We start from the raw sequence: 26,403 nt of genomic DNA, 5'->3' as shown, positions 1-26,403 counted from the left end.
AGAGAAGTTGATACAGGGAATCTTGGAGAAGAAACAAAAATAAACCAACACCAGGGGGGAGTCAGGAGCAATAGAGGGAGTTTTGGGGAGAAAATGCAGTTTTTGATAAGTTTTGGGTGGTGGGGACATTAAAACACCACTGAGAAGAGAATGAGCAGCTCTGCAGCACTGGGGAACAGCTCGGCCTCAAGGAGGTGTTTCCTTGGAGGAGGAAGAGCAAAGTGAAAGGAATAAATTGACAGAGGGGCAAACAAAACTTTATTTTAAAATAAAGTTTAAAAACTTTAAGCCTTATTTACAAATGAAGTTTTGTTTGGGGGAGGTGGGCAGGCAGTGCAGGGTGCCAGCACTCCTCTGCCTCTCCCTGGGGAGGAATTGATCCCATTAAATCCATCAGGGAATTCACAGCAGAGCCAGGGACATCTTCTGTCACACCCCTAATGCACAGAGACAGGCTCAGTGCTGCCTGGCCTGCAGAAAAATGAATTTTTCTCCATTGATTCGTGTCCTGCTCTGAGAATCTAGGGGGGTTTAGGTGCATTCATTAAGGAAATCAGGTTTGGTAAAGGGGAAAATTCTGGAGGAATCTTGGGGTTTGGTTCTGTGGGATGGACAGAGCTGCTCTGTGGGAACTGTGACACCCACCTAATCTAGATTAGAGTTGGATAATCAGTCTAGATTAGATAAAAATGCTGTTTAAAGTGTTGTGATACAGAGAGAAAATCACTTCTGGAGAGGAGGAGCCAAATGCTGCTCCCGTCTCCATCTGAGGCTGGGAGGGGCAAACAAAACTTGGATGAAACTGGGTGCAGAAAGATGATTTTGATCCCTTTTATTCTCTCTGGATCTATCCAGATTTTGGTTCCAGGATTCGAAGATCTAGGTTTTGATCTTTGTTGTCTTCCCATAAATATCTGTAAAGCTCAGTCCTCAACACCAAAGGCACCAAATTCCTTCAGAGCTTCCAAGAGTTGTGCCCCTCACTGAGAGCTTCATAAATATTTCTGTATTTCATAAAAAATACAATATCCTGGACTCAAGGTGACCAAAAGAATCACCAAGCCCAGCTCCTGGCTCTGCACAGGGTTTGTTTTCATCCCTGGAGAGGCAGAGCAGCATTTTATCCCTGATTTTATTTTTTTTTTTGGGAAAGTATAGAGGAATGGTGTGTGGGTGGAGTAACACGGGGAAAGGAAAGAAAGCTTGGAGAACTGGAGTGTGATGTCCCAAACCACAGGCTGGCAGCCTTGCCCATGGTTTGCTGCCTTCCTCCAGGCTTTACAAACACTTTCATAACTGTTCTGAGGGGAGGAATTTCTGCTCTGCACTCCAAGGCACCGAGGTGGGTGAATCTGCTTTATTTCCCTTCTGCTCTGCGGGCTGGGTGTTTCTTTACGGGGTACCTGAGGTAATTTTTAAAATTTGCTCCCCTGCACGAGGGTGAAGCTGAAGCTGGGCTCTAAAGGTGCCTTAAAATGCCCTTTGGGAGGGAGCTCAAACTCACACCCCGTAGCCACCAGTTTCTGCTTGATTGAGCTTTGCCCTCATCGGTGAAACACAGCTACGACGTGAAATTAAATCAGTTTTTAGGGGATTTCTTTCCCTCCTAAAAACACAAAAAGAAAACCACACAGCAGGCAGAGAGAGAAGGTTCAGCAAGCCTGAAATCTCCAATTTCTAGTGCAGAAAAGACCCCAAAGCTAATGAATCCAGGGAAGTGTGTTTGTCCTCCTGAGGAGCTTTTTCCAAGAGTCTCCCTCCAACCCCTGAGTGTCGAATCTGATTTTTTTTTCCATGCTGGATTTTTTTTTTTTTTTTTTTTTTTTTTTTTTTTTTTTTTTTTTTTTTTTGCTGCCTCCAAACTTAACCGTTTTGCCACTGGAGAAATCCTCTTGTTTCTCTGTTAAATGTCTGTATTCTCGCTGGAAATCAAGCTCTACCTCACCCACATGACTGGTCTTCACTATTAATCCCAGCTGATGGCAGGGAGGGGCTCTAGTGGGAGGCAGCCATGTGGTGAACATTGAGCTCAGTGTTTTCCCCCTGCTTCTCTCCTCTCCAGACGGGCAAAATTGTTCTGTGCTGCCGTGGATGTGAAGTCCTCTCCGTGCTGCTTCTCCCCCAGAAACTCCCAGGGCCTTGAATTTGCAGCCTTCAAAAAACAAAAAGAAATCCATCCGGCTGGAAGATGGAGCAGGGGATGAATAGCAGGAGGGAAGAAAGAGTGAAGTTGGTGATTTTTCTGGCACATGGATGCAATTACGCTCGGTGCATTCCAGAGGCGTTCCTGTGAACGCTCTGCAGGTCTGCCTGCCGTCCTTGGGAGAGAGGAAGAAAAAGGGAGGACAAGTCCCTCTTGCTGGGAGACGGAATGTCTGCATTTTCAATCCTCTTCTTAGGTAGGTTGGCTTTTTTTTTGGTGCTGCTCTCTTTGTATTTAATCAAACTTCCACCAGTCTGCTCCGCGTGCCTGAAATTCATGGCTGGTGAGTTGGAGAAAACGGGTTTGTAACGAGGAAACTTTTGTGGAAAACTGTAAATTTCAGTGGTGTTTGAGTTCTGATCCTTTTCTGGTCACTTTATGAGCAGGTTGACAGCCGGAGATCTCTGATTAAGCAGATTAATTTTAAAAAGTGCTGGTCAAACAGGCTCATTTGGGAACGTGTGTTTGTTGTTTGAAGAGAGTGGCGCTTTTCAGGGATAAAGGAGACACGGGCTTGGAGCTCTTGGGCAAAACAAGGGCGAATAAAATGTCTTTGTTTCAGGCAGAGTGTCAAATTTGTGTAACTGTGTGGAATTGTTGGGCGCTGAGCGTTCAGATGTTGAAAAGAAAAAGGAGTTATTGTTTGCAAGGGGTGGCTGAGATTAGAAACAGATGTGTTGGAGTGCAGCAGGGGGAGAAAGGGATGAGAGAAGGGGGAAGGAGAGAGAGAGAAAAGGGGGAGAGAAAAGAGAGAGGGGCTGATTTGTTGAGGAGAAGAGAATGGAAAAAGAGGAAGGAGGAAAAGGAGAGTGAAGGAAAGCTGGAGGGAAAAGAGTTGGCAGCCCTGAGGTGTCTGAGGGGCTCCTGTACCTCCCTCCTGCTCACCCCGTGCTGCTGACAGCACCAACCCTGCCCCTTCCAGGACCTGCTGGGTGCTGGGACCTGGCACAGGTGTGACAGAGAGGGCTGGGCTCTGCCTCCCTGGGAGGAGCTGAGGGCAGGGGCACAGGCAGAAATGGGATTTTTGAACAGCTCTGAAGGATCGTGGCAGGCAGAGCCCAGTTTAAGGCTCCCCGGTGTGGGATGTGGACTGGGGAGGGAGGTTTGGTGATCAAATTCAATCAATTTGTGCAGCTGCTGATAAATGGAGAAGTGGCTTTGGCCCTGGGGATTGGGAAGGTTGTTCCCTGTGGGGCTCCGAGGTTTTTCCCTGTGGGGCTCCGAGGTTTTTCCCTGTGGGGGCTCCGAGGTTGTTCCCTGTGGGGGCTCCGAGGTTGTTCCCTGTGGGGGCTCCGAGGTTGTTCCCTGTGGGGGCTCCGAGGTTTTTCTCTGTGGAGCTCCGAGGTTTTTCCCTGTGGGGGCTCCGAGGTTTTTCCCTGTGGGGCTCCGAGGTTGTTCCCTGTGGGGGCTCCGAGGTTGTTCCCTGTGGGGGCTCCGAGGTTGTTCCCTGTGGGGCTCCGAGGTTGTTCCCTGTGGGGGCTCCGAGGTTGTTCCCTGTGGGGGCTCCGAGGTTGTTCCCTGTGGGGGCTCCGAGGTTTTTCTCTGTGGGGGCTCCGAGGTTTTTCTCTGTGGGGGCTCCGAGGTTTTTCCCTGTGGGGGCTCCGAGGTTTTTCTCTGTGGAGCTCCGAGGTTTTTCTCTGTTTTCTCTGTGCTGGGGGATCTGGGCACTGCAGGCAGCGCTTTGTGCCCTGCACATCTGCTCGTTTGTGCCTCTCTGTGGTGGGGAGTGCTTGAGAGAGCGCTCAGCCCTTCAGAGAGTGGCTCTGTGGAAATTGGGGACACAGAAGGGTGGGTTGCTCACCTTGCTGATGGAGACAATGGGGATTGCAGTCTTTCATCCCATTCAGCTGCTGAATATTCCAATTTGTGGAAGGTTTGGAGTGAAAAGAACAAACTGTTGCTGCAGAAAAGGTGGGCTTGTCTGTCATATAACAACAATTTACCTTTGCTGCTTTTATCTATAAAACACAAGTGGCTTTATCAATTGTCTTGGTAGGCAGAAAGCCTTTCTGGAATGGAGAATTTAAATTATCAATGTGTCCTCAGCATCTCCACAATGACAGGAACACAGGAATGCCCAACAAAAGACACTTGGCCCTCACCTGGAGTTGGCTTTCTCATCCTCTCCTGTCCAAGTGCTGGTCAGGGGAGAATTGTCTTCAAAACTCAGAGCAAAACTTGGAATTTTTGTTTCCTGGTCCTGCAGTGGGCACTGAACTTTACCTGAGCTTTACCTGCCCTGCCAGCACAGGACTTGCTCTTTCTGCTCCTTGTCCAGCTTCGTTCGCCAATATGAGAAAGCAAGTCCAGGGAAAAGGAAGGAAATGTTGTGGTTCCCTGTTCCTGGATCCTCCTGAACACAGGGAGGTTGGGGAGTCAGATTTGCTGGCTGAACCTGGATTTTCTGTAGTAAAAATCTACACAACTGCCAGGAATGTCATGCTATTTTTTTTTTTTTCTGATAAAGTGAAGACTAATGTGGAAAAACCCAGGTTTTAGAGAAGCCTGGAGAGGAAGGTTTGTGTTTTCATCATTAAACATCCCAAAAACGTGGCTAATATACACAAGTCTTGTCCTTTCCACTGTTTACCTCTCTGGGGCACACGAGCAGCTGTGTGAGACAGGAAACAGGGGCCAAGCTGTTTGAAGGAGACTTTATGAAAGCAGGACAAGATGAAAGGCTTGGCTGAGTGCGGACAAGAGCTCACTTTGCCAGGAGAGGCTGAGGAGGGGAAGGTGGCCCTGTGAGTTCCGCGCGATTGTGACCAGCTGAGCAGTGAGAATCAGGTGTCACAAACTCCCTTTGTGCCACTGCACCCTTGAAAAGCAGAATTTTGAAGTGGTTCTTCACTTCAGAGTGGTAAAAGTTCATAATAGGATGTTGCATTTTCCACCCAATAAAGAGTTAGCCAGTTCTTTCATTGAAATCTGTTCCTGAAGTGGTTTGAATTTTATGGGGTGGGAAATCTCTGCCTTTTCCCCCACTCCAAGTCAATCATGAGTGTTTTTAATGATTGACAATGAAGGAAACACTGAGAGGAAAAAGATTTTTTTTCTCGTGATCAGAACGGCTTGGAGGAGTGATTATTTGTATGCCTGGCCCTGCCACTGGTTCCCTGTGCCCTGTCACTGGTCCCATGTGCTTTATTGGTTCCCTGTGCCCTGTCACTGGTTCCCTGTGCCCTGTCACTGGTTTCTTGTGCTCTGTCACTGGTCCCATGTGCTTTGTCACAGATTCTGTGTGCTCTGCCACTGGTTCCATCTGGTTCCATGTCTGTCCCTGGTTCTCTGTGCTCTGTCCCTGGTTCCCTGTGCTCTGTCCCAGGTTTCTTGTGCTTTTTCCTCATCTGTGAGTGCTCTGCCCTGCAGGAGCTGCTGCCTTTGGGGGTCAGAGCAGGAGCTGTGCCAACCCCAACCCCTCACCCACCTCTGCCTTCCTGCTGGGCACTGACCCCTTCCAGCAGTGCTGGAGGTCACCCACCCCAGGGCAGGAAAAGCAGCACCTCACCAGTGGGAGGAATGGGTGATTTGTCTTTCCAAATGAGCTGTGGGGCTGCTGAGAGATAAAACCAGCTCTGGGAGAGAAAAGAAACAATGGGAAGGATTCCACTGAGTGATGAATGGAAAAAAAGATTTGCTTTTACAAATAAACTTTAGGTTTGCTGATAAATGAAATTAGACATTGAGAGATGAAAGAAACAGTGGGGAAGAAAAACCCCCTAAATTCCATAAGACTTAAAAATTAAAAGGGAGGGTTATACATTAGAGGGAATCTTTGGGAAATCTTTGGTATCAGACATATCAAGGAAACTGAACCTCTCAAGTACCTCAGCCAATGGGGAAAGAGAGAGGGAAATGTGGCTGGGAAATTGGGATAAAAAGGAGGCTGCATCCTCCAAAAATTGGAGAGACCCCAGGAGATGCCCCATGGCCTCTCCCTTGATTGGAATAAAGTTCCAGGAGTCCTCTGTCTCCTTTTTGGACACCAACCTCTGGTGTTTGTGGATGAATTTTCCCAACACCAGTGATTCTGTGGGAGCTGGCGGTCACTGGGGTGCTGCTGAGAACTGAGGTCCCTGCAGAGCTGCTCAGCTCTGCTCTGCACACTCTGAGCTCAGGATCTCTTTCGGTGCCGTCCCAGGGCTCTGACCCCGCCACGCTGAGCCCCAGCTCCTCCTGTCTCACTGCGCAGCCAAAAGGTTCTGGAGCAGCTCCTTGCAGGGCCTGCTGGCGTGAGGAATTGCCTCTGACAGCCGGCATTTGCCCAGGTATCCACGGCTGGTAGCTGGGAAATCCGAGCTGATGCAGAGCTGGGGCTGCCCGGGGCTGTGCTCTGCTGGGAAACCCTCTTGTTCCTGCTGGGAGAGCACAGCAAACAGCGACCCTGGCCTTGGTGTCCTGCTCCCCAAACCCTCCTGCTCCTGCTCCCCAAACCCTCCTGCTCCTGCTCCCCAAACCCTCCTGTTCCTGCTCCCCAAACCTCCTGTTCCTGCTAGGAGAGCACAGCAAACAGCAACCCCTGCCCTTGACATCCAGCTCCCCAAACCCTCCTGTCTCTGCTCCCCAAACCCTCCTGTTCCTGCTCCCCAAACCCTCCTGTTCCTGCTAGGAGAGCACAGCAACTCCTGGCCTTGGCATCCTGCTCATCAAACCCTTCTGTCCCTGATCCCCAAACCTCCCTGTTCCTGCTGGGAGAGCACAGCAAACAGTAACTCCTGGCCTTGGCATCCTGCCCCCCAAACCCTCCTGTTCCTGCTCTGAGAGCACAGCCAGCCTGTGGGTGCTGGCCTTGGCACCCTGCCCTCTAAATCCTCCCATTCCTTCTCTGAGAGCACAGTGTGCCCTGGCCCTGGCATCCGCCCCCACCCCCCCCCCCCCCCCGCTCCCCAAACCTTCCTGTTCCTGCTCCCCAAACCCTCCCGTCCCTGCTCCCCAAACCTTCCCTGCTCCAACCCTGTCTGCTCCCCCAAACCTTCCCGTCTCTGCTCCCCAAACCCTCCGTCCTGCTCCCCAAACCCTCCCGTCCCTGCTCCCCAAACCTTCCTGTTCCTGCTCCCCGAACCCTCTTGTTCCTGCTCCCCGAACCCTCTTGTCCCTGCTCCCCAAACCCTCCCGTTCCTGCTCCCCAAACCCTCCTGTCCCTGCTCCCCAAACCCTCCTGTCCCTGCTCCCCGAACCCTCCTGTCCTGGGCCACAGCACAGCAAAACCCACTGGGACAGTTGGTTTTTCAAGAAGTGCCCCCACTCTCAGCGAGAATTGGGGATTTGGTGAGTGCTGCTGCTTAGGAGTGGTGGAAACCACAGGAGACAGATTCCAGGGTGCTTAAAACAAAGCATATGAACCTTTATTTCCCAAAAAATCAAAGAAGAGTTTGCAGGTTCCTTAAAAGAAAGTTGATTGAGCTTTATTTCCCAAAAACCAAAGGAGACCATTTTCAGGTTGCTTGAAACAAAGCTTGTGGACCTTTATTTCCCAAAAACCAAAGGAGACAGATTTCAGGGTGCTTAAAACAAACTGGATGGATTTTTATTTCCCAAAAACCAAAGGAGAATTTTCAGGTTCCTTAAAATAAACTTTGTGCACCTTTATTCCTGTTGATTTTCCAGAAGTAGTTAAAATCTAAAGGAGAGTTTTCAGTTTCCTTAAAACAAAGCTTATGGACCTTTATTTCCCAGAAAGCAAAGGAGGGTTTGCAGGTTCCTTAAAACAAACCTTGTGGACCTTTATTTCCCAAAAAACCAAAGGAGACAGATTACAGATTCCTTGCAACAAACTTTATGTATTTTTATTTCCCAAGAACAAAACAAGAGTTTTCAGGTTGCTTTAAACAAAGCTTGTGGATTCTTATTTCCCAGAAACCAAAGGAGACTTTTCAGTTTCCTTAAAACAAAGCTTGTGGACCTTTGTTTCCCAAAAAACCAAAGGAGACAGATTTCAGGGTGCTTAAAACCAACTGGATGGATTTTTATTTCCCAAAAACCAAAGGGGAATTTTCAGGTTCCTTAAAACAAACTTTGTGCACCTTTATTCCTGTTGATTTTCCAGAAGTGGTAAAAAAACTAAAGGAGGGTTTGCAGGTTCCTTAAAACAAAGCTTATGGTTCTCTATTCCTGCTGATTTCCCAGGAGTAAAAACCAAAGGAGACAGTTTTTAGGTTGTTTAAAACAAAGCTTGTGGACTTTTATTCCTGCTGATTTCCCAGAAATAACAGAAAGCAAAGGAGACTGTTTTCAGGTTACCTAAAACAAAAGTTAGGGGCCTCTATTTCTGCTGATTTTCCAGATATTTCCAGAATTTCTCAGTGGTAACTGGAAAATAGCAAATATATTATATATTTTTGTTTTCTTTGGCTCCTTCTCTTGCCTTTGACTGTTCCATGGTGTGGCAGGTTGGTGGTACAAAGAGCTTTGCCTCACTCTTTTCTAACATTTAGCACAAACCTTGGCTCAGGAGTGGTGTAAAAAAAATAAATAAAAATAAATAAAAAAAAAGAAAAGGAAAAAAAAAAAAGCCAACTTGCAGGTAGAAAAAGGAGTTTTGTGTGTGATTTTGTGTCTTGATTTCACCTCCCCTTTGTCACTGGCTCCTGAAGGAATGCAGGGAACTTGGTGGTGTATTTAACTCTTTAAAAAGGACTGTTCTCCCCAGGACAGCTTCGTGGAACTGATCATAATTCTCTCAAATTCCAGGAACAGGCAACAAAACATCAACTGTGAGATGTTCAGGCTGTCAGAGGAATGAAATTTGGGTTTAATTCCAAGTCTTTATTAGAGCACAGCTCTGGGAATACCTGAGGAAAGGGAATAAAGGAGAGCAGGGGGAATTAAAAGGAGCCAGACAAAACTGAGTTGTTCTCTGGCAGAATATCAGGGTTAATTCTCCTCTGAGACACTCCAGTTCTTCCAAAGCCAGGGATGGTTTGCATCAAATATTTGCTGTCGAGACACTTGGTGATAAATTGCCTGTTTTTCTCTAGTGCTGCTTTGTTTTGTACGAAATAGTTGGGATTTTTAACATCTAACACCAAATAAACTTTATTTTGGAGGTTTGGTTTTTTTAATCCAGAAAGGACAATTTACCATGAAGATGAAAAGTGAGAAAAGACTAACCTGCCAGAGAGAGGAAAAGCAGCCAAATTTGTGGGGAAAACTTCATTTTTATGGGAAGTAGGGGCAGAGGGAAGGCAACTTTTCTGAATTTCCCATGGAAAACAAGTGATGTTTTAGCTTTGTACCCACCCTGGCTTTGTCTCCTCCGTGCAGAATTAGTGGTTTGGGTTTGGGGGGCCCTGGCCCACTTCAGAAGGATATTTTGGGTGAGAGCATCACAAGTTTCTTCCCAGAAATGCCCCTGCACAATTGGCAGGGAGAGATCCTGCTGTTTATCCTCAGGATCACAAGCAGCACTCCTGTTCTCCTCCAGGCAAACCCAGGGCTTTGAAGGGCATTCAGCAGGTTCGCAGCCTGGGATTAGTTACCAAAAAAAATAGATTTAAACAGTCTTCAATGTGTTTGGAAAATCTTTTTAAGTCTAAATCTTTGTTACACTGGACTAAAAATTGTGTGTAATTGGTGTTACAATGCTCCAAATGGTGCTGCAAGCTGCTTTCTGTGCCTTTCCCCCACAATTTTAGTCAAAATAGACCTTAAATTCCCAATTAAACAATGCCCTGAGCTAGCCCAGGCTGCAGGCAGTGTTTGTGCCCCCGAAATGTGTTTTGTTGTGCACACCCTGTTTTTTGTTTTATTTTCTGGGTTTTTTTTGGTTTTTTTTTTTGCATTTTTTTGTGGGGTTTTTTTTGCTTTGTTTTGGGTTTTTTTGGGGTTTTTTTTTGGTTTTTTTTTTTGTTGGCTTCTCTTGGGTTTTTTTGGGGGGTTTTGTTTTTTTTTTTTTTTGGAGTTTTTTGGTTTTTTGGTGGGTTGGGGTTTTTTTTGTTTTGGTGGGTTGGGTTTTTTTTGTCGGTTTGGTTTTTTGTGGGGTTCCCCCCCCCCCCAAAGCTGTGTCTTCATTTGTTTTTAGAAATGCTCCGTTTACAGAAGCAGCCTGGCAAAAAGTCAAGGGTGAAGCCGGGTCCGGGAGGTCTGGGAGCAGAGCCCCGGATGACAGGACAGTGCAGGAAGCACAACAATGGCGAATGTGTGAGAAGTCACCAGGCACGGGGCTGAATTCCAGCTCCTCCATCCCTCTCCTGCCCTCAGCATTGCTGGGGGCAGCGACAGCCACCTCTGGGCTCTGTCACTTCTAGTTCAACCCCATCAAGGCTAGAATGTGTTTCCTTTGAGTGCAACAGGAACCTGGAGCTCTGCACTGGGTTATCAACCCAGAATAAAGCTGAATAAATCTGTTCCTCCTTGCCAGAAATATCCCAGTCCTGGAAAAGGAGGACGGGCAGCAGGCCAGGCTGTCCCAAACCTCACCTTGGCACCCTGGTTTATTTATCGGACTCCTTCACGAGCTCTGGCTCTTCTTTGCAACAAGTTGTAAAGAGGACAGAGCAGCTCTGAGGTGCTGGATGTGACAGAAAGCCACAAAACCCATCCTGTCCTCGTCTGCTCCTTCCCTTCCTCCAGGAAATCCCTTGGCAGCTGAAAAAAGGCAAATATTTACCTGAGAACATGCCAGCCCCAGCCCCAGGGTGTCAGAATTGCTGTCCCCCGAGGATCAATACCCATCAAAGCCTCTCTCCCCTCTCTGGAGCCGCCAGGTTTGGGGGTTTTTTGGGTTTTTTTTGTGGCAGGAAAACTGTCGGGATCTCTTGTTTGTGAGAGTGACCCCGAGAAGAGTTCCAAAGTCTCTTTTCCCAGCCCGGCGCTTGAAGAGGAGTCAGAGCTCTTCAGTTCTCGGTCTCAAGGTTGTTTATTGTTCCTTATCTATAAAATTCTTTCTCCTGCCCTGCTGAGGTCCATCCAGCAGGACAGACAGAGGCACTCTGCCTGTCCCCAGGGTGGTGTTATCTTTTTATACTAAAAACTACCTGTACAATATTTACAATTACTTTCCAATACCCCTCACCTATGTTAGACACTGAGCTTCTACTCTAAACCAATCCCAAAGTGCCACCATCACAGCAGGAGATGGAGGCCAAGAAGAAGAAGGAGAAAGGCTGGATGTGACCGTGTTCACAGGGGTCTCACGTTGAGGGAAGAGACGAGGAACTGACTCCATGTTTGAGAAGGCTTGATTTATTATTTTATTATATATATTATATTAAAACTATACTAAAAGAATAGAAGAAAGGATTTCATCAGAAGGCTGGCTAAGAATAGAGAAAGAAAGAATGATAACAAAGACTTGTGTCTCGGACAGACAGTCCGAGCCAGCTGGGCTGTGATTGGCCATTAATTAGAAACAACCACATCACAACATCACAGCAGAAGATGGAGGCCAAGATGAAGGAAAAAGGCTGGACACACCCAGTTCCCTCATCTTGCCTCCTGAACCCCCATTCTAAAAACCCCAAAATCTATTTTTCACCCCGTGATAAATTCACTAACATTCTACTTAATTTGTCATGGCTTGTAGATCTTCATCTAAGGTTGGTAACTTGCTCCGTGGGTCACAATCAAACCCACAGGGGCATCTTGGGCTCCGTGCCAGGGTCCCTGAGCCCCCTGGCAGGGTCTGGGCTGCTCAGGACAGCCAGAGGGATGTGCTGGGTTCCCACAGAAAACCAGGCCGAGCCCTGGCTGGGTGGGAAGGTTGGAGCTCAGGTTTGTGCCTGCAGCTGAGGGAGAAGGTCACTGAGGATTGGGGTGGGTTTGTGACATTGCCTGGCAGGAGGGAGGCTGCTCTGAAATGGAGCGTGCAGGGTTAGAGGCAAGGCATGACCACGGCTTGGTCACTCTGAGAGAGAGAGAGTTTTATTCCCTTTTTATTCCCTCCACGTTGCACAGAGAACATTTAAAGCACATCTGAGACAGGGGGAAACTCACACACAGGTGGGTGAACGCTGCTGAGGGTGATGGTGCACTTGGAACACATCTAACTTATTCACATTTTAATTTAAAGGCATTTTCCTCCTGATCCATCCCCAAATGTGGGCACAGCAGTGATGTGCTGATCATTAACAAACAGCTGAAATCCTTCACCTGCCACCTAGAGGGACTTGGCTTTATCTTCTAAAAAATTTCTGATATTTATCACCTATTAATGGATTTTTTGGTACCACTGTGCTGATGTTAGAAACGGGACCACACTCCTGGTACCGAATCTCTTATAACTCCCCTTTTAACCCCTTTTACAATAACCAAACTAACAGTGTGTTCTTAACAATGATCAACAATTTTACAGCCGTTTCTAACCCGTTTTTAACACTGAGGAGCTCCTGTGCTGCTGTGCTCTCAGAAAAACCTCTCAGGAAGGAAATCCTGGGCTCTGAATTGCTTCATGCTGCAGATGAAAAAAAGGAAAATGAGTTTTTAACAAATGCACGGAGTGTATTGTGGCTGTGAGGTCTTTTGAACAGATTCTCTCCCTAAGTGCCTGGATGGGCTGTTAGGAGCCCTTTTCAGAAATGAAAAACAAAAGAATGATTCCATTCCACTCCCTTTGTGCTTCAGCAAAATATTGGAATTAGGTGGAATTCCTAATTCCAGTATTAGGAATGTTTGAGATGGGCGCTGGATGAGTGTCACAGATTACTCAGGCTGTGGTTTTCCTTGCAGATGTGACAGAATTTCAAAGGTCACAGCAATGTTTAATAGAGATTTGGACTTTTATTGGCCAGGTAGGGCCAGAAATCACCGGGTGCCTTTGTGTGTGTTTGTGCTTTCATCTAACACAGCCAGCCTGGAATACCGAACTGAACCAGAGCCAGGCACTTCTTCTTTTTTTTTATTTAAAAAAAAATATTGCAGGGTTTTCAACCTTGAAGGCAAATCACTTTATGACTTCATTGTTTAAATTTAGGTTTTGTTTTGCGGGGGGATCGTTAGACTTGAAGCAAAAGCCTCGTAGCCCAGGGACTGTCACTTCTGATTACTTCCAGTGACACTTCCAATTATTTCCAATCACAATTCCAGGGACAAGAGGGAAAAAAAAAAAAGGAGCCACGTTCTCCAACATCAGGGCTTTATTTTTCCCTTTTTATTTCCCTTTTCCTTTTCCCTGCACAGCATTTCTGGGAGAGGTGCAGAGGCAGATTTGGAGCTGGAATTCCAGGCTGGCTCTGCAGCAGTGAGGCTGGAGGGGCGCTGGGAGTGCTGCTCTGGATCCTGCCCTGCTGAGCAGTAGTGAGGAATTGCCTCGTGCTCCCCAGGCACTGCTGGCACCAGCGCTGCCTCCAGAGCAGCAGCAGGATCAGCAGCCCTGCCCCTCCTGGGAGCTGCTCCTGGAGAGCAGGACACAAAATGGGACGCAAAAGATCTGCTGGGAGAGCTTGGGTGACACCAAACCATGGGTTTGGTGCAGGGAGTTTGGCCCAGGGACACAGAAAATCTTTGGGAGACTCGCAGGGAGACCAAACCCAGGATTTGGTGGAGAGTGTTTGGCCCAGGGCTCCTGGGGAAGCTTGAGAGACTCCCAGGGACACAAAACACAAAATCTGGTGCAGGGAGTTTTGCCCCAGGGACACAAAAAATCTCTGGGAAATCTTGAGAAGTTCCCAGGGACCCAAACCATGGGTTTGGTGCACTGACTTTGGCCCACGGACACAAGAATTCTGCTGAGGGAGCTTGAGAGACTCCCAGGGACACCAAACCCAGGATTTGGTGCAGTGAGTTTGGCCCAGGGACACAAAAAATCTCTGGGAAATCTTGAGAAGCTCCCAGGGACCCAAACCCTGGATTTGGTGCACTGACTTTGGCCCAGGGACACAGGAATCTGCTGGGAGAGCTTGAGGGACACAAGAACGTGCTGGGATGGCTCAAGCGATTTCCAGAGACACAAAACCCAGGATTTGGTGCAGAGTGTTTGGCTCAGGGACACAAGAATTCTGCTGAGGGAGCTTGAGGGACTTCCAAGGACACCAAACCCAGGATTTGGTGCAGTGAGTTTGGCCCAGGGACACAAAAAAATCTCTGTGAGAGTTTGAGAGACTCCCAGGGACACCAAAACAGAATTTGGTGCAGGTAGTTTGGCCCAGGGAAAAAAAAAAGTGCTGGGGGAACTTGAGATACAAAAGAATCTCCTGGGGGAGCTCAAGTGACTTCCAAGGGCACAAAACCCAGGATTTGGTGCAGAGTGTTTGGCTCGGGGACAAAAGAATCTCCTGGGACAGCTTGGGTGACTCCTGGGGACACCAAAGCCAGGATTTGGTGCAGGGAGTTTGGCCCATGGACACAAGAATCTGCTGGGAGAGCTTGAGGGACACAGGAATCTCCTGGGGGAACTCGAGTGACTCCTGGGGACACCAAAGCCAGGATTTGGTGGAGAATGTTTGGCCCAGGGACACAAAATGTCTGCTGGGAGAGCTTGAGGGACACAGGAATCTCCTGGGGAGATCTTGAGGGACTTGCAGGGACCCCAAAGCCAGGATTTGGTGCAGTAATTTTGGCCGAGGGACACAAAAAGGACCTTGGGACACTGAGCACATCCAGAGGGGACAGCGAGGCTGGAGAGGGGCTGGGAACACAAACCCTGTGAGGAACCCCTGAGGGAGCTGGGGGTGCTCAGCCTGGAGAAAAGGAGACTCAGGGGTGGCCTCATCACTCTGCAGCTCCTGAAAGGTGCCTGTGGGAACTGGCAGAACCAGAGCACACAGCCTTGAGCTGCACCAAGGGAAATACAGGCTGGGTATGAGGAAAGAGTTTTTCACAGAAAGAGTGATAAAGTTCTGGAATGTTCTGCCCAGAGAGGTGGTGGAGTCCCCATCCCTGGGTGTGTTTGACACAGCCTGGATGTGGCACTGGGTGCCAGGGTTGAGTTGAGCTGTTGGGGCTGGGTTGGACTCGATGATCTTTAGGGTCTCTCCCAACCTGGTCATTCTGTGATTCTGGGAATTCTGTGATTGTGTGAAAGGAGCTCTTTGGATCCATCCAATGCCATGGAGATGTTCCCACAGCGCAGCTTTGTCTGTGGTCTCTGCTCCGGGCAAGTCCTCTCCTGTTTCCATTGTTTCAAGCTCTTGCTTGGAGACAAAGGGAATTTTAGCCACACAAAGCAGAGCTTTTTATGTTGACAAATGCCATGATTTTTAATTTTTTTTTTCTATTCAAGGGGGAATATGAAGCAATGGTGAGTGTCTTCTGGTCAAAGAAGCATTCAGGATGTTGAGGTTCCAGCCTGGATTTTGCCAGTGATTCATGATTTAGTGGTTCAGGACTCATTTTTAAATGCCTGCTCATTTTGAGTGTCTCCATTTCACTGGAAATTGAATATACTCTGGAATTTGTGAGTGTGGGGCCACCCAAGCTGAGTCACACCAAAGGAGGTGACACTTGGCGTGACACTTGATGTGTCCTTTAATCACCCCAGGTGTCTCAGCGTCGACTAAAGCTTTATATTTTAGTGATTTAGATGTTAGGAACATTCATCCATAAACACCAGAGGTTGATGTCCAAAAAGGAGACAGAGGAGTTCTGTAACTTTATTCCAATCAAGGGAGAGCCCATGGGGCATGCCCTGGGATCTCTCCAATTTTTGGAGGACACAGCCTCCTTTTTATCCCAATTTCCCAGCCACATTTCCTTCTCTCTTTCCCCGTTTCTGAGGTACTTGAGAGGTTCAGACTCCCCAGAACACCTGATCCCAAAGATTCCCCTCTAATGCACAACCCTCCCTTTTAATTTTTAATTCTTATGGAATTTAGGGGTTTTTCTTCCCCATTGTTTCTTTCGTCTTTCAATGTCTAATTTTGTTTATCAGCAAACCTAAAGTTTATTTGTAAAAGCAAATCTCTTTTTCCATTCACCAATCAGTGGTATCCTTCCCATTGTTTCTTTTCTCTCCCAGTGCTGGTTTTATCTCCCAGCAGCCCCACAGCTTGTTTGGAAAGACAAATCCCTCATTCCTCTCAGATATATCAGGCTAATGAATTTACACAGTCTAAAAACCATGGTTTTCCCTGGCCTCTACCTGCCTAGAGGCTGGGCTTTTCTAAGCTTGGTTATATTTTTTTCCCTTGGCTGTTTTGGAGGTTCTTTTAAGGAGCTTGAAAATATCATCATCATCACCATCACATATATCAGTTTGGCTACAGGCAACTGGAGCTGCTTTTCTTTTGGAACTTTTTATTTTGAGTTTTCACTTTACACACCTGTTGTGCCAGAGCAGCAGTAGATTTCTATCTTATTTCTTCATGTTTTCTCCACAATCATGCAGGAAGAACTGCTCTCAGGATCTCTGCTGGTCAGAGTGACTCTGAGATATGTACAAGCCTCTTTTCCCAGCCCGGCAGTCGAATAAGGAGTCAGGATTCTTCTGTTCTTGTTCTCAAGGTTTTTTATTGTTTCTTATGGATAAAATTCTTTTTCTTGGCTTGCTGAGGTTCGTTCAGCAGGACAGACAGAGGCACTCTGACACTCTCAGGGCGGTGTTATCTTTTTGTACTAAAAACTACGTGTACAATATTTACAATTACTTCCCAATGCCCATCACCTGTGTTAGACACTGAGCTTCTACTCTAAACCAATCCCAAAGTGCCAACATCACAGCAGGAGATGGAGGCCAAGAAGAAGAAGAAGGAGAAAGGCTGGACATGCTCAGATCCCTCCATCTTGCCCCCTGAACCCCCATTCTAAAAACCCCAAAATTCCACATTTTCACCCTCTGATAAATTCACTATCATTCTACTTAAACTAAAGTTGGTAATTTTTTTCCATGGGTCAAAATCAAAGGCACAGGGGTCTTGGTCTCTGTGCCAAGGTCTCTGAGACCCCTGACAGGGTCTTGAGTCCTCCAGGGCAGCCAGAGGGATTTCTTGGGTTCTGACAAACCACAGCTGAGCTTGTGGGGTGTCCCTTCTCTGTGGTGGTGTTCACAGGGTTCCCAGGAAGAGATGAGGATCTGACTCCATGTTTCAGAAGGCTTGATTTATTATTTTATGATATATATTATATCAAAATTATATTAAGACTATACTAAAATAATAGAAGAAAGGATTTCATCAGAAGGCTAGCAAGGAATAGAACAAGAATGGAATGAATAACAAAAGCTGGTGTCTGACCAAGGGTCCGAGCCAGCTGGGCTGTGATTGGCCATTAATTAGAAACAACCACATGAGACCAATCACAGATGCACCTGTTGCATTCCACAGCAGCAGATAACCATTGTTTGCATTTTGTTCCTGAGGCCTCTCAGCTTCTCAGGAGGAAAAATCCCAAGGAAAGGATTTTTCATAAAGATGTCTGTGACACTTCTCTCCCCATCTGGGGAACCTTTGTGTTAGGTGCCAGGATCTTTGATTTGAACTTGTTTTGTAACTACTTGGGGGTGCACTGGAGAGCTGGAAATGCTGTGTTTGATGCTCTGTGCTCGTTCTGCAGCGGGAGAGCTCTCACACCGTGCCAGCCTTTCCCTCCCGAGCTGCAGAGAGCCCTGAAACGCTGCAGGGATGGGGCTGGAGAGCCCGGCCCGCCTGCCCCACCTGCTCTAACATCATGGAGATGCTCCCCATGCTGTGCCAAACGCATCCCGGCTTCCCTGCCTTTGTCAGCTCCATCCTCTTCGCCCCAGGCTACCCCTGGAGCCAACAAAACCCGCAGTTCTGCAGCTGTGCCTGCACTCGGGCCCTGGGTCTGAGCTCTTGCTCTGCAGATGACGATGCTGAATTACAGCAGGCTCCTTCTCTAATGCCCTGGGCTCGCATTTTCCCCATTGAGCAGCGCCCTGGGCGTGCTGCTCCCATTGCGGGGCAGCCAGGAACGATTTTTTCCCGTTAGGAAAAGGCTCCGAAGGCAGTGGGGCGGTCACAGGCATCCTCCCCTCTCCACATCCTCCACAGGAGAAGCCAAAACTGGGATGTGAATGGAGGAAACTTGGCCTTATTGCATATTTTTCTGGCTATATTGATTTTTTCCCTGGCTATATTGATTTTTTCCCTGGATATATTGATATTTTTTCCTGCATATCTTGATTTTTTTAAAATGTATTGATTTTTTTTTCTGGCTCAATTGATTTTTTCTGGCTATATTTATATTTTATCTGGCCATGTTTATATTTTATCTGGCTATATTGATATTTTCCCTGGATATATTGATATTTTTTCCTGCATATATTGATTTTTTTTTAATATATTGATATTTTTTCTGGCTCAATTGATTTTTTTTCTGGCTATATTTATATTTTATATGGCTATATTGATATTTTCCTGGATATATTGATATTTTTTCCTGCGTATATTGATTTTTTTTTAATATATTGATATTTTTTCTGGCTCTATTGATTTTTTTCTGGCTATATTTATATTTTATATGGCTATATTGATATTTTCCTGGATATATTGATATTTTTTCTGGCTCTATTAATTTTTTTTCTGGCTATATTTATATTTTATATGGCTATATTGATATTTTCCTGGATATATTGATATTTTTTCCTGCATATATTGATTTTTTTTTAATATATTGATATTTTTTCTGGCTCTATTGATTTTTTTTCTGGCTATATTTATATTTTATATGGCTATATTGATATTTTTCTGGATATCTTGATATTTTTTCCTGGCTATATTGATTTCTTTTTTAATATATTGATATTTTCCTGGCTATATTTATATTTTATCTGGCTATATTTACATTTATGTATATATTAATATTTATGTATGTATTGATATTTATGTATATATTAATATTTATGTATGTATTGATATTTATGTATATATTGATATTTTTCCTGGCTATATTGATTTTTTTAAAATCTATTGATATTTTTCTGGCTGTATTGATATTTTTCTGGCTATATTGATATGTTTTCTGCCTGTACTGATATTTTTCTGGATTTTAAGTGCTCTAAGGCAGGGATTGTTTCTTTGCCTGTTTGCACTGTTCCTTAAAACCCTACAGCATCAAATGTTTGTATGGAAATCCTAAATTTTAACCAGGTTTAAACCTGGTTTTGCCCCTGCCTGCTGTCCTAACGAGCCAGGCACCTGGTTAGCATCTCTCTGTGGCATTCCAGAGCATGAATTCCTGCACAAAAACTGGGAGCTGAAGATATTCAGCTTCAATGAACTCTTTACTTCCTCCCCTTCCCCCCGACAAACACCTTTAAGCAAAACCCACGCAGGGCGATAAAACAAAGCTGACAACAAAAGCTGATCAGTCATGCATGCAGAATGATTTTAACTAGCCAGTTAGGCAATATTGACATTTTCCTGCCCTGTCAGTGGTTTTCTGAGCTCTGCTGGAGTCTGGTTTTGTTCACAATGCTCTGATACAGCACAAGCTTTTGGGTTTTAGGGTTCTAACGGTGCTGCAGGGCATCTTCTGTCCCACCTCAGAGAATGGGGGAATGTGTTCCCCCTTGATGGAGTTACCAAACTATCCTTTGTCAACTTAAAAAGGAATTCAGCCCAATTCTCTCCTCAATTAGGTAAAAAGACTCCTCACAGGACCTGGGGATATCACCTCAAACTTAAGGGTAAAATTGGACAAAAGCCAAAAAGTCCTGCCTGAGCAATTCATTAGAAGAAGACGAGAACAAAGGAACTAATGGCTTTTGTGGGGTGTTTTACCAGGGGCAAGAGCCTCTTGCCCTAACTCAGATTTCTCTCTACAAGATCTTTGTTATCTTGCCTTTTATTAAAACTTTTCTGTTTCCAACACTGCCCCAGAAGCCATCCTGCTGATTTTGTGCCATCTGAGGTGGCTGAGCTACCTTGGGTGTGATAGAGATCTCCAAGAGCTCATGAGACCTGGCTCGAGGAGACCCTCATGGTAGGAAAATCCATCCATAAACACCAGGGATTGGTATCCTGGAACTTTATTCCAATCAAGGGAGAGGCCATGGGGCATCCCCTGGGGTCTCTCTCATTTCTGGAGGACTCAGCCTCCCTTTTTATCCCAATTCCCAGCCACATTTCCCTTTCTTTCCCCATTTCTGAGGTACTCGAGAGGTTCAGACCCCCCAGAACACCTGATACCAGAGATTCTCCTCTAATGCACAACCCTCCTTTTTAAATTTTTAATTCTTATGGAATTTAGGGGTTTTCCCCATTGTTTCTTTCATCTTTCAATATCCAATCTCATTTATCAGCAAACCTACAGTTTATTTGTAAAAGCAAATCTCTTTTTTTCCAGTCATCACTCAGTGCAATCCTTCCCATTGTTTCTTTTCTCTCCCAGTGCTGGTTTTATCCCCCAGCAGCCCCACAGCTGGTTTGGAAAGACAAATCCCTCATTCCTCTCACTTACATCAAGAGAATGTTAAAGGAATTAAAAACCTAATTATTTGCTGGGAGTGCTTTACCACTGTGCCTTCACACCTTTTTTGACCAGCGTGTGCTGGGCAGAACGTTGTCCTTTATTTAGACCAACAAAATTCACTTTCCCCGAGGAGAACCCTTTGAATGCAAACCCTTTTTATCACTTTGCAATGGCACATGACACATGCAGGAGCCTTTCCCCTTCCAGTGCCACTCCTGCCACCCTCCCCCTTCCCAGAGCAGCCTCTCCCCCACCCTGGGATGCAAACCCAAGTGTGCAGCATCCCTTTGCTGCTGGCTGCAGCTTTTCCTTCCATTCCTGCCCTCGGGGCTGTCCCCTCAATATTTCCTTTTCTGCAGAGTGGATTTTCCTCTCAATATTTCCTTTTCTGCAGAGTGGGTTGTCCTCTCAATATTTCCTTTTCTGCAGAGTGGATTTTCCTCTCAATATTTCCTTTTCTGCAGAGTGGGTTGTCCTCTCAATATTTCCTTTTCTGCAGAGTGGATTTTCCTCTCAATATTTCCTTTTCTGCAGAGTGGATTGTCTCTCAATATTTCCTTTTCTGCAGAGTGGGTTTTCCTCTCAATATTTCCTTTTCTATAGAGTGGGTTTTCCTCTCAATATTTCCTTTTCTATAGCGTGGATTTTCCTCTCAATATTTCCTTTTCTCTTTTCTGCAGAGTGGGTTGTCCTCTCAATATTTCCTTTTCTGCAGAGTGGGTTTTCCTCTCAATATTTCCTTTTCTGCAGAGTGGGTTTTCCTCTCAGTATTTCCTTTTCTGCAGAGTGGATTGTCTCTCAATATTTCCTTTTCTGCAGAGTGGGTTTTCCTCTCAGTATTTCCTTTTCTGCAGAGTGGATTGTCCTCTCAATATTTCCTTTTCTGCAGAGTGGATTGTCTCTCAATATTTCCTTTTCTGCAGAGTGGGTTGTCCTCTCAGTATTTCCTTTTCTGCAGAGTGGGTTTTCCTCTCAATATTTCCTTTTCTGCAGAGTGGGTTGTCCTCTCAGTATTTCCTTTTCTGCAGAGTGGGTTGTCCTCTCAGTATTTCCTTTTCTGCAGAGTGGGTTTTCCTCTCAATATTTCCTTTTCTGCAGAGTGGGTTGTCCTCTCAGTATTTCCTTTTCTGCAGAGTGGGTTGTCCTCTCAGTATTTCCTTTTCTGCAGAGTGGGTTGTCCTCTCAGTATTTCCTTTTCTTCCAGCCTGCCCAGAAAAAGCCAGCAGCTCCAACAGCTCCTGGCAGCCCCAGTGCTGGAGCTCTTTTATCTCCGTGTGCTCATCTTCTCTTGGGGGTTTGGGGCTTTTAGAAGCTTTTAAAGGGGTCTGGGATTCTCTGTTTCTGTCATCTCTCCACACTGAAAGCTTCTGGTTCAGCAAGTCGAGCTCAGGAACAGCTTCTGCCCATGGAAGGCAAATTAATTTCCAGTTCCTGCAAGGATGGAGCTGATTCAGGCAGGAATGAGCACTGCTCCTCCACCCTTGCTGCTGATTTAAATGCTGCTTCATTTTTTATGATCATCTTGTAAAAGCAGAAGAGGGGGATGGATGAACAGAGATGGGGGGAAAACTCCAAAGACTAAAAAGCAAATAAATTCTGTTTTTTTCTAAAATATCTGTGTGGGGATTGGAACAGAGCTCACTCAATGCTCTTTCCTGGAAAAGATGGAATAGGATTTGCCTGGCAGTGAGAGTTATTTGCCTCAAAGCTCCTGGATTTAGGAGTTTGTGCCGTTCTTGCCTCTGAGGAGATCCAGTTCTCTTCTCCCCTCGCTGATTTAACGTCCCGGCTCTGTTGTAACTTCTGCTGTGCCTCTGGAAGCTTCAATTCATGCAGGGGACACGGCGTGTGGTCTCCTTGTTAGCAGAAGTGATAATCTTATCAGCCAGGGAGGGAGAGGCTGTCAGAGGCTCTGGGGCTGCTCTGGGTGAGGAGAAGGAGCTGGGTTTAGGCTGGGCCTGGGTTCTGGGAGGAAAGGGCAGGAGCAGCTCTGAATTCCTGCTCTGCTCATGGCTTGAAATCATTCAGGGCTTCATTTTTCTGTGTCAGCACTGTCAGAGCCTATAATCCTCAAGCAAAAGAGGCCATCCTAGCCCAGCAAGAGACGGACTCGGTGAGGAATCCCCTTCAGCAAGGATGTGACAAGCAGACTGACAATGTAGAAGAAAAGGGGGAAAAAATATCCTGAGCCAATATGCATAAAATTAGGGCCTGATTATGAGGCAGAATTAAAAATAAACCGGGAAGAATTCCCCTGGTGGAGGGAGCTGGTGGAGCAGCAGCAGCGTGGGCAGCTCCTGGTGCCAAGAGCAGTAATTGAGCAGGTGATGATGATGAGGAGGAGGGTGCCTAAAAATCCTCCCTGGCTGCTGGAGACACCTGGCAGGGCTGGATGGAGCAGAGAAATGGAATTATTTTGAAAAGCCACTTTGAACAGCACCCCCTGCTCATCTCCTCCTGCCCTGCCCGGTCCTGGAGTTGTGCATAATGGAGGAATGTGCTGGGAGATGCCAGGGAAAATGTCCTGGGAGCTGAGGGGGATGAAAAACCCTGGGGCAAAAAATATCCTGAGTCAGTATGCATAAAATTAGGGCCCGATTGTGAGGCAGAATTTAAAAAAAAACAGGAAGAATTCTCCTGGTGGAGGGAGCTGGTGGAGCAGCAGCATGGGCAGCTCCTTGGTGCCAACAGCAGTCATTGAGCAGGTGAGGATGATGAGGAGGGTGCCTGAAAAGCCTCTCTGGCTGCTGGAGCCACCAGGCAGGGCTGGATGGAGCAGAGAAATGGAATTATTTTAAACAGCAACCACTGCTCATCTCCTCCTGCCCTGCCCGGTCCTGGAGTTGTGCATGATGGATGAATGTGCTGGGAGATGCCAGGGAAAATGTCCTGGGAGCTGAGGGGGATGAAAACTCCCAGGGCTTGGGGCTGGGCTGTGCCCTGGGGGTTCAGAAGGTTCTGCTGGTGGGCAGAGGAGCTCTGAGCAGGATCTGCCCTTCAGGTGTGCTGGAAGCTGAGCAGGAGAGCAGAACACTCCCCCCGAGCTCCAGGTGGAGCTGGAGATTCCTCCCTGCAGGAGCAGTGGGGACTAAAGCAGGAAAATGGCATTTAAAACGTGGTGGGTTTATAGCAAAAAAGTCAGAATTGTTTGTTAGGAGACAGGATGGGAAGACAGAAATCTGTGGTTTTTCTTCCAGTTCCAGTGGTGGCTGTGTCATCTACTGGAGTGAAAATTTTCACTGCTGAAATTCTCTTCTGTCATTGATTAACTCATCTCATCCTGTTGTTGGTTAACTCATCTCACCTCACCTCCAGTCCCACAAGCTGCTTTTAACAAATCCTTTTGGAGCCTCAGCTGTAAAAATTAAAAAAAAAAAAAAGGAAATGCCTCATTATGCAATGGAATTTCTGGTCTTCAGACAAAATGGGGAGTATTGGTAAATAATTTGATTGTGGTTTCTTATCAGGCCGCCCTTTCCAAAGAGCTCACAGCTGCTGTCTGCTTGCATTTGTATTTGGTGTCGCTGGGATGGAGCTGTGCCCTGACAGAGGCAGCTCTTGCAGCATTTAGGGAAGAAGGCTTTGAAATCTTAAGGAGCCACACAAGCCCTTGCCTGAATTCTTTATAAATTTTGTAGGAAACACACTCAACCATACTTCCTAAAAGAGGAAATGCTTGAGTCCTGTCTCCTGTGTTTAGAATAAACAGAGTCCAGATAATTTAATCTAAAAGGAAAATGCTCTTTTGAGGATAAACAGCCTGAATAAAACATTTCTGAGCAAACCCATGGTCACATCCTCCCCCCGAGCAGTTTGGAAGTGCAGGATGCCAGGAGCAGCTCTGAGCAGGGCATTGGCCTCAGCACAACCCAAATCCTGCTCAGGACACCCTGTCCTGCCTGGCACCTCCCAAAACCCATCAGGACGCACAGCTGGGCACATCTGGCTGGCTGGTTCTCAGAAATGTCCAGTTTTGCCCGGCAGACACTTGGGGGCTGTTTCTGGATGTTAACGAGGGCCACATGGACACTGGGGCAGTCTGGGCTGCTCTAATCTGCAGCTATTTGATTGTTTTGGTTTTATTTTTATTTTTATTTCTTCATCCCTTCTCTACTAAGCAAAAATAACAATTTCCAGTGGGATGAAGCTGTTGCTGCTTTCTGCTGAGCTGGCTGGGCTGGAGCAGCCCAGGAGGGCAAATCCAGGCTGGAAAAGAGGGAAATGAGGGATTCCTGTCACTTCATTAAATAAAAACTCCTGGGTTTATTTTTTTTAATTATTATTTTTATTTTATCCCTTCTCTACTAAGCAAAAATAACAAACAATTTCCAGTGGGATGAAGCTGGGGCTGCTTTCTGCTGAGCTGGCTGGGCTGGAGCAGCCCAGGAGGGCAAATCCAGGCTGGAAAAGAGGGAAATGAGGGATTCCTGTCACTCCATTAAATAAAAACTCCTGATTTGATTTGATTTGATTTGATTTTTATTTTGTTTTATTTTATTTTAATTTTATTTTATTTTATTTTATTTTATTTTATTTTATTTTATTTTTATTTTTATTTTATTTTTATTTTATTTTAGAGCAAATATTCCTGGCTAAGTGTCCAGGTGAACAGGCTGGCTTACCCCAGCCCAGATGGAGAGTGCTGGGATAATCCTCCCTCTTTTCAGGGAATCTAAACCCATCGAGTCATGGAGATTCCAGCCTGGATCCTTAATGAGCCCTGATGCTAACAGCCTCTGACAGCTGAGGCTGCTTCGTGCTCAGGCTCCCCCGGACCAGGGCAGCCCCTGCTGCCTTTGCAGACCCTCAGAGAACTCTTCAGAACAGGAATTCGAGCTCTGCTAGCTGGAAGTTTGGCAAATGCGGGGTAGAAACTGAATTTCCAGCAATTTTCTGTATCGGTTTTCTGTTTCACAAGACAAGATGCTGCTGGAGCTGCAGGCCGCCGAGCTGCAAACGCTGTGGTGATGTTGTGTGGCCTCTGCTGCACTAAAACTGCTGAAACTCCATCCAAATCACCTATTCTGTCTTGACAGATCTATTGCATTTCATTTTTGCAGTTTGATTATTGGTTGAGACTTAAATTGTGCACTTAGAAGGCCCCACTGAGCTGTTATGGGCTTAAAATCCCTGAAAATTCTGAGATAACGCTGCTTCTGCATCACCATTAAATGCAAAATACAGGCACAGAAATTTGTTTTAATGACTGCACCAAGTCAGTTCTTGGACTCTAAAAACTGTCTCTGCTGCACTAAAAACTGATGAAACTCCATCAAAATCTCTTCTTTTTCTTTTTTTTTTTTTTTTTTTTTTTTGACAGATCTATTGCCAAATGGTGCAGTTCATTTCTGCAGTTCAATTGTTGCTTGAGACTTAAATTTCCACTTAGCATTTTTCACCCCATTGAACTATTATGGGCTTAAAATCCCTTAAAATTTGGAGATAAATCTGCTTCTGCATCACCATTAAATGCAAAATACAGGCACAGAAATTTGCTTTAATGACTACACCAAGTCAGTTCTTGGACTCTAAAAACTGTCTCTGCTGCACTAAAAACTGATGAAACTCCATCCAAATCACCTATTCTGTCTTGACAGATCTATTGCCAAATGGTGCAGTTCATTTTTGCAGTTTGATTATTGGTTAAGACTTAAATTGTGCACTTAGAAGGCCCCATTGAACAACAGTTATGGGCTCCAAATCCCTTAAAATTCTGACCTAAAGCTGCTTCATGCACCACCATTAAATTCAAATATAGGTACAGAAATTTGCTTTAATGACTGCACCGAGTCAGTTCTTGGACTCTAAAAAAGGCCATGCAGGTGCCTGACTCACTTTCCTGTTTTACTTTAGTTTGTCTCTTCAAATATCTTTGGTGACCCATCTCAGTTTCATAT

General features: G+C 46.0%; 1 protein-coding gene across 1 annotated transcript in view; it reads left to right on the top strand.

The window, feature by feature from the left end:
* The first annotated feature begins 1,968 nt into the window (after window positions 1-1,968).
* CLMP (CXADR like membrane protein) overlaps window positions 1,969-26,403 on the top strand; it is a 63,329-nt gene continuing 38,894 nt past the window's right edge. The window contains exon 1 of the mRNA XM_030964867.1: window positions 1,969-2,399. Within this exon, the coding sequence (XP_030820727.1) occupies window positions 2,372-2,399 (28 nt within the window). The 5' untranslated portion in view covers window positions 1,969-2,371. The remainder of the gene's footprint in view (window positions 2,400-26,403) is intronic.

Source organism: Camarhynchus parvulus, chromosome 24 (genome assembly GCF_901933205.1).
Source record: "Camarhynchus parvulus chromosome 24, STF_HiC, whole genome shotgun sequence".
In the NCBI taxonomy this organism is placed as follows: domain Eukaryota; kingdom Metazoa; phylum Chordata; class Aves; order Passeriformes; family Thraupidae; genus Camarhynchus; species Camarhynchus parvulus.
This window is presented reverse-complemented; position numbering and strand designations above follow the sequence as displayed.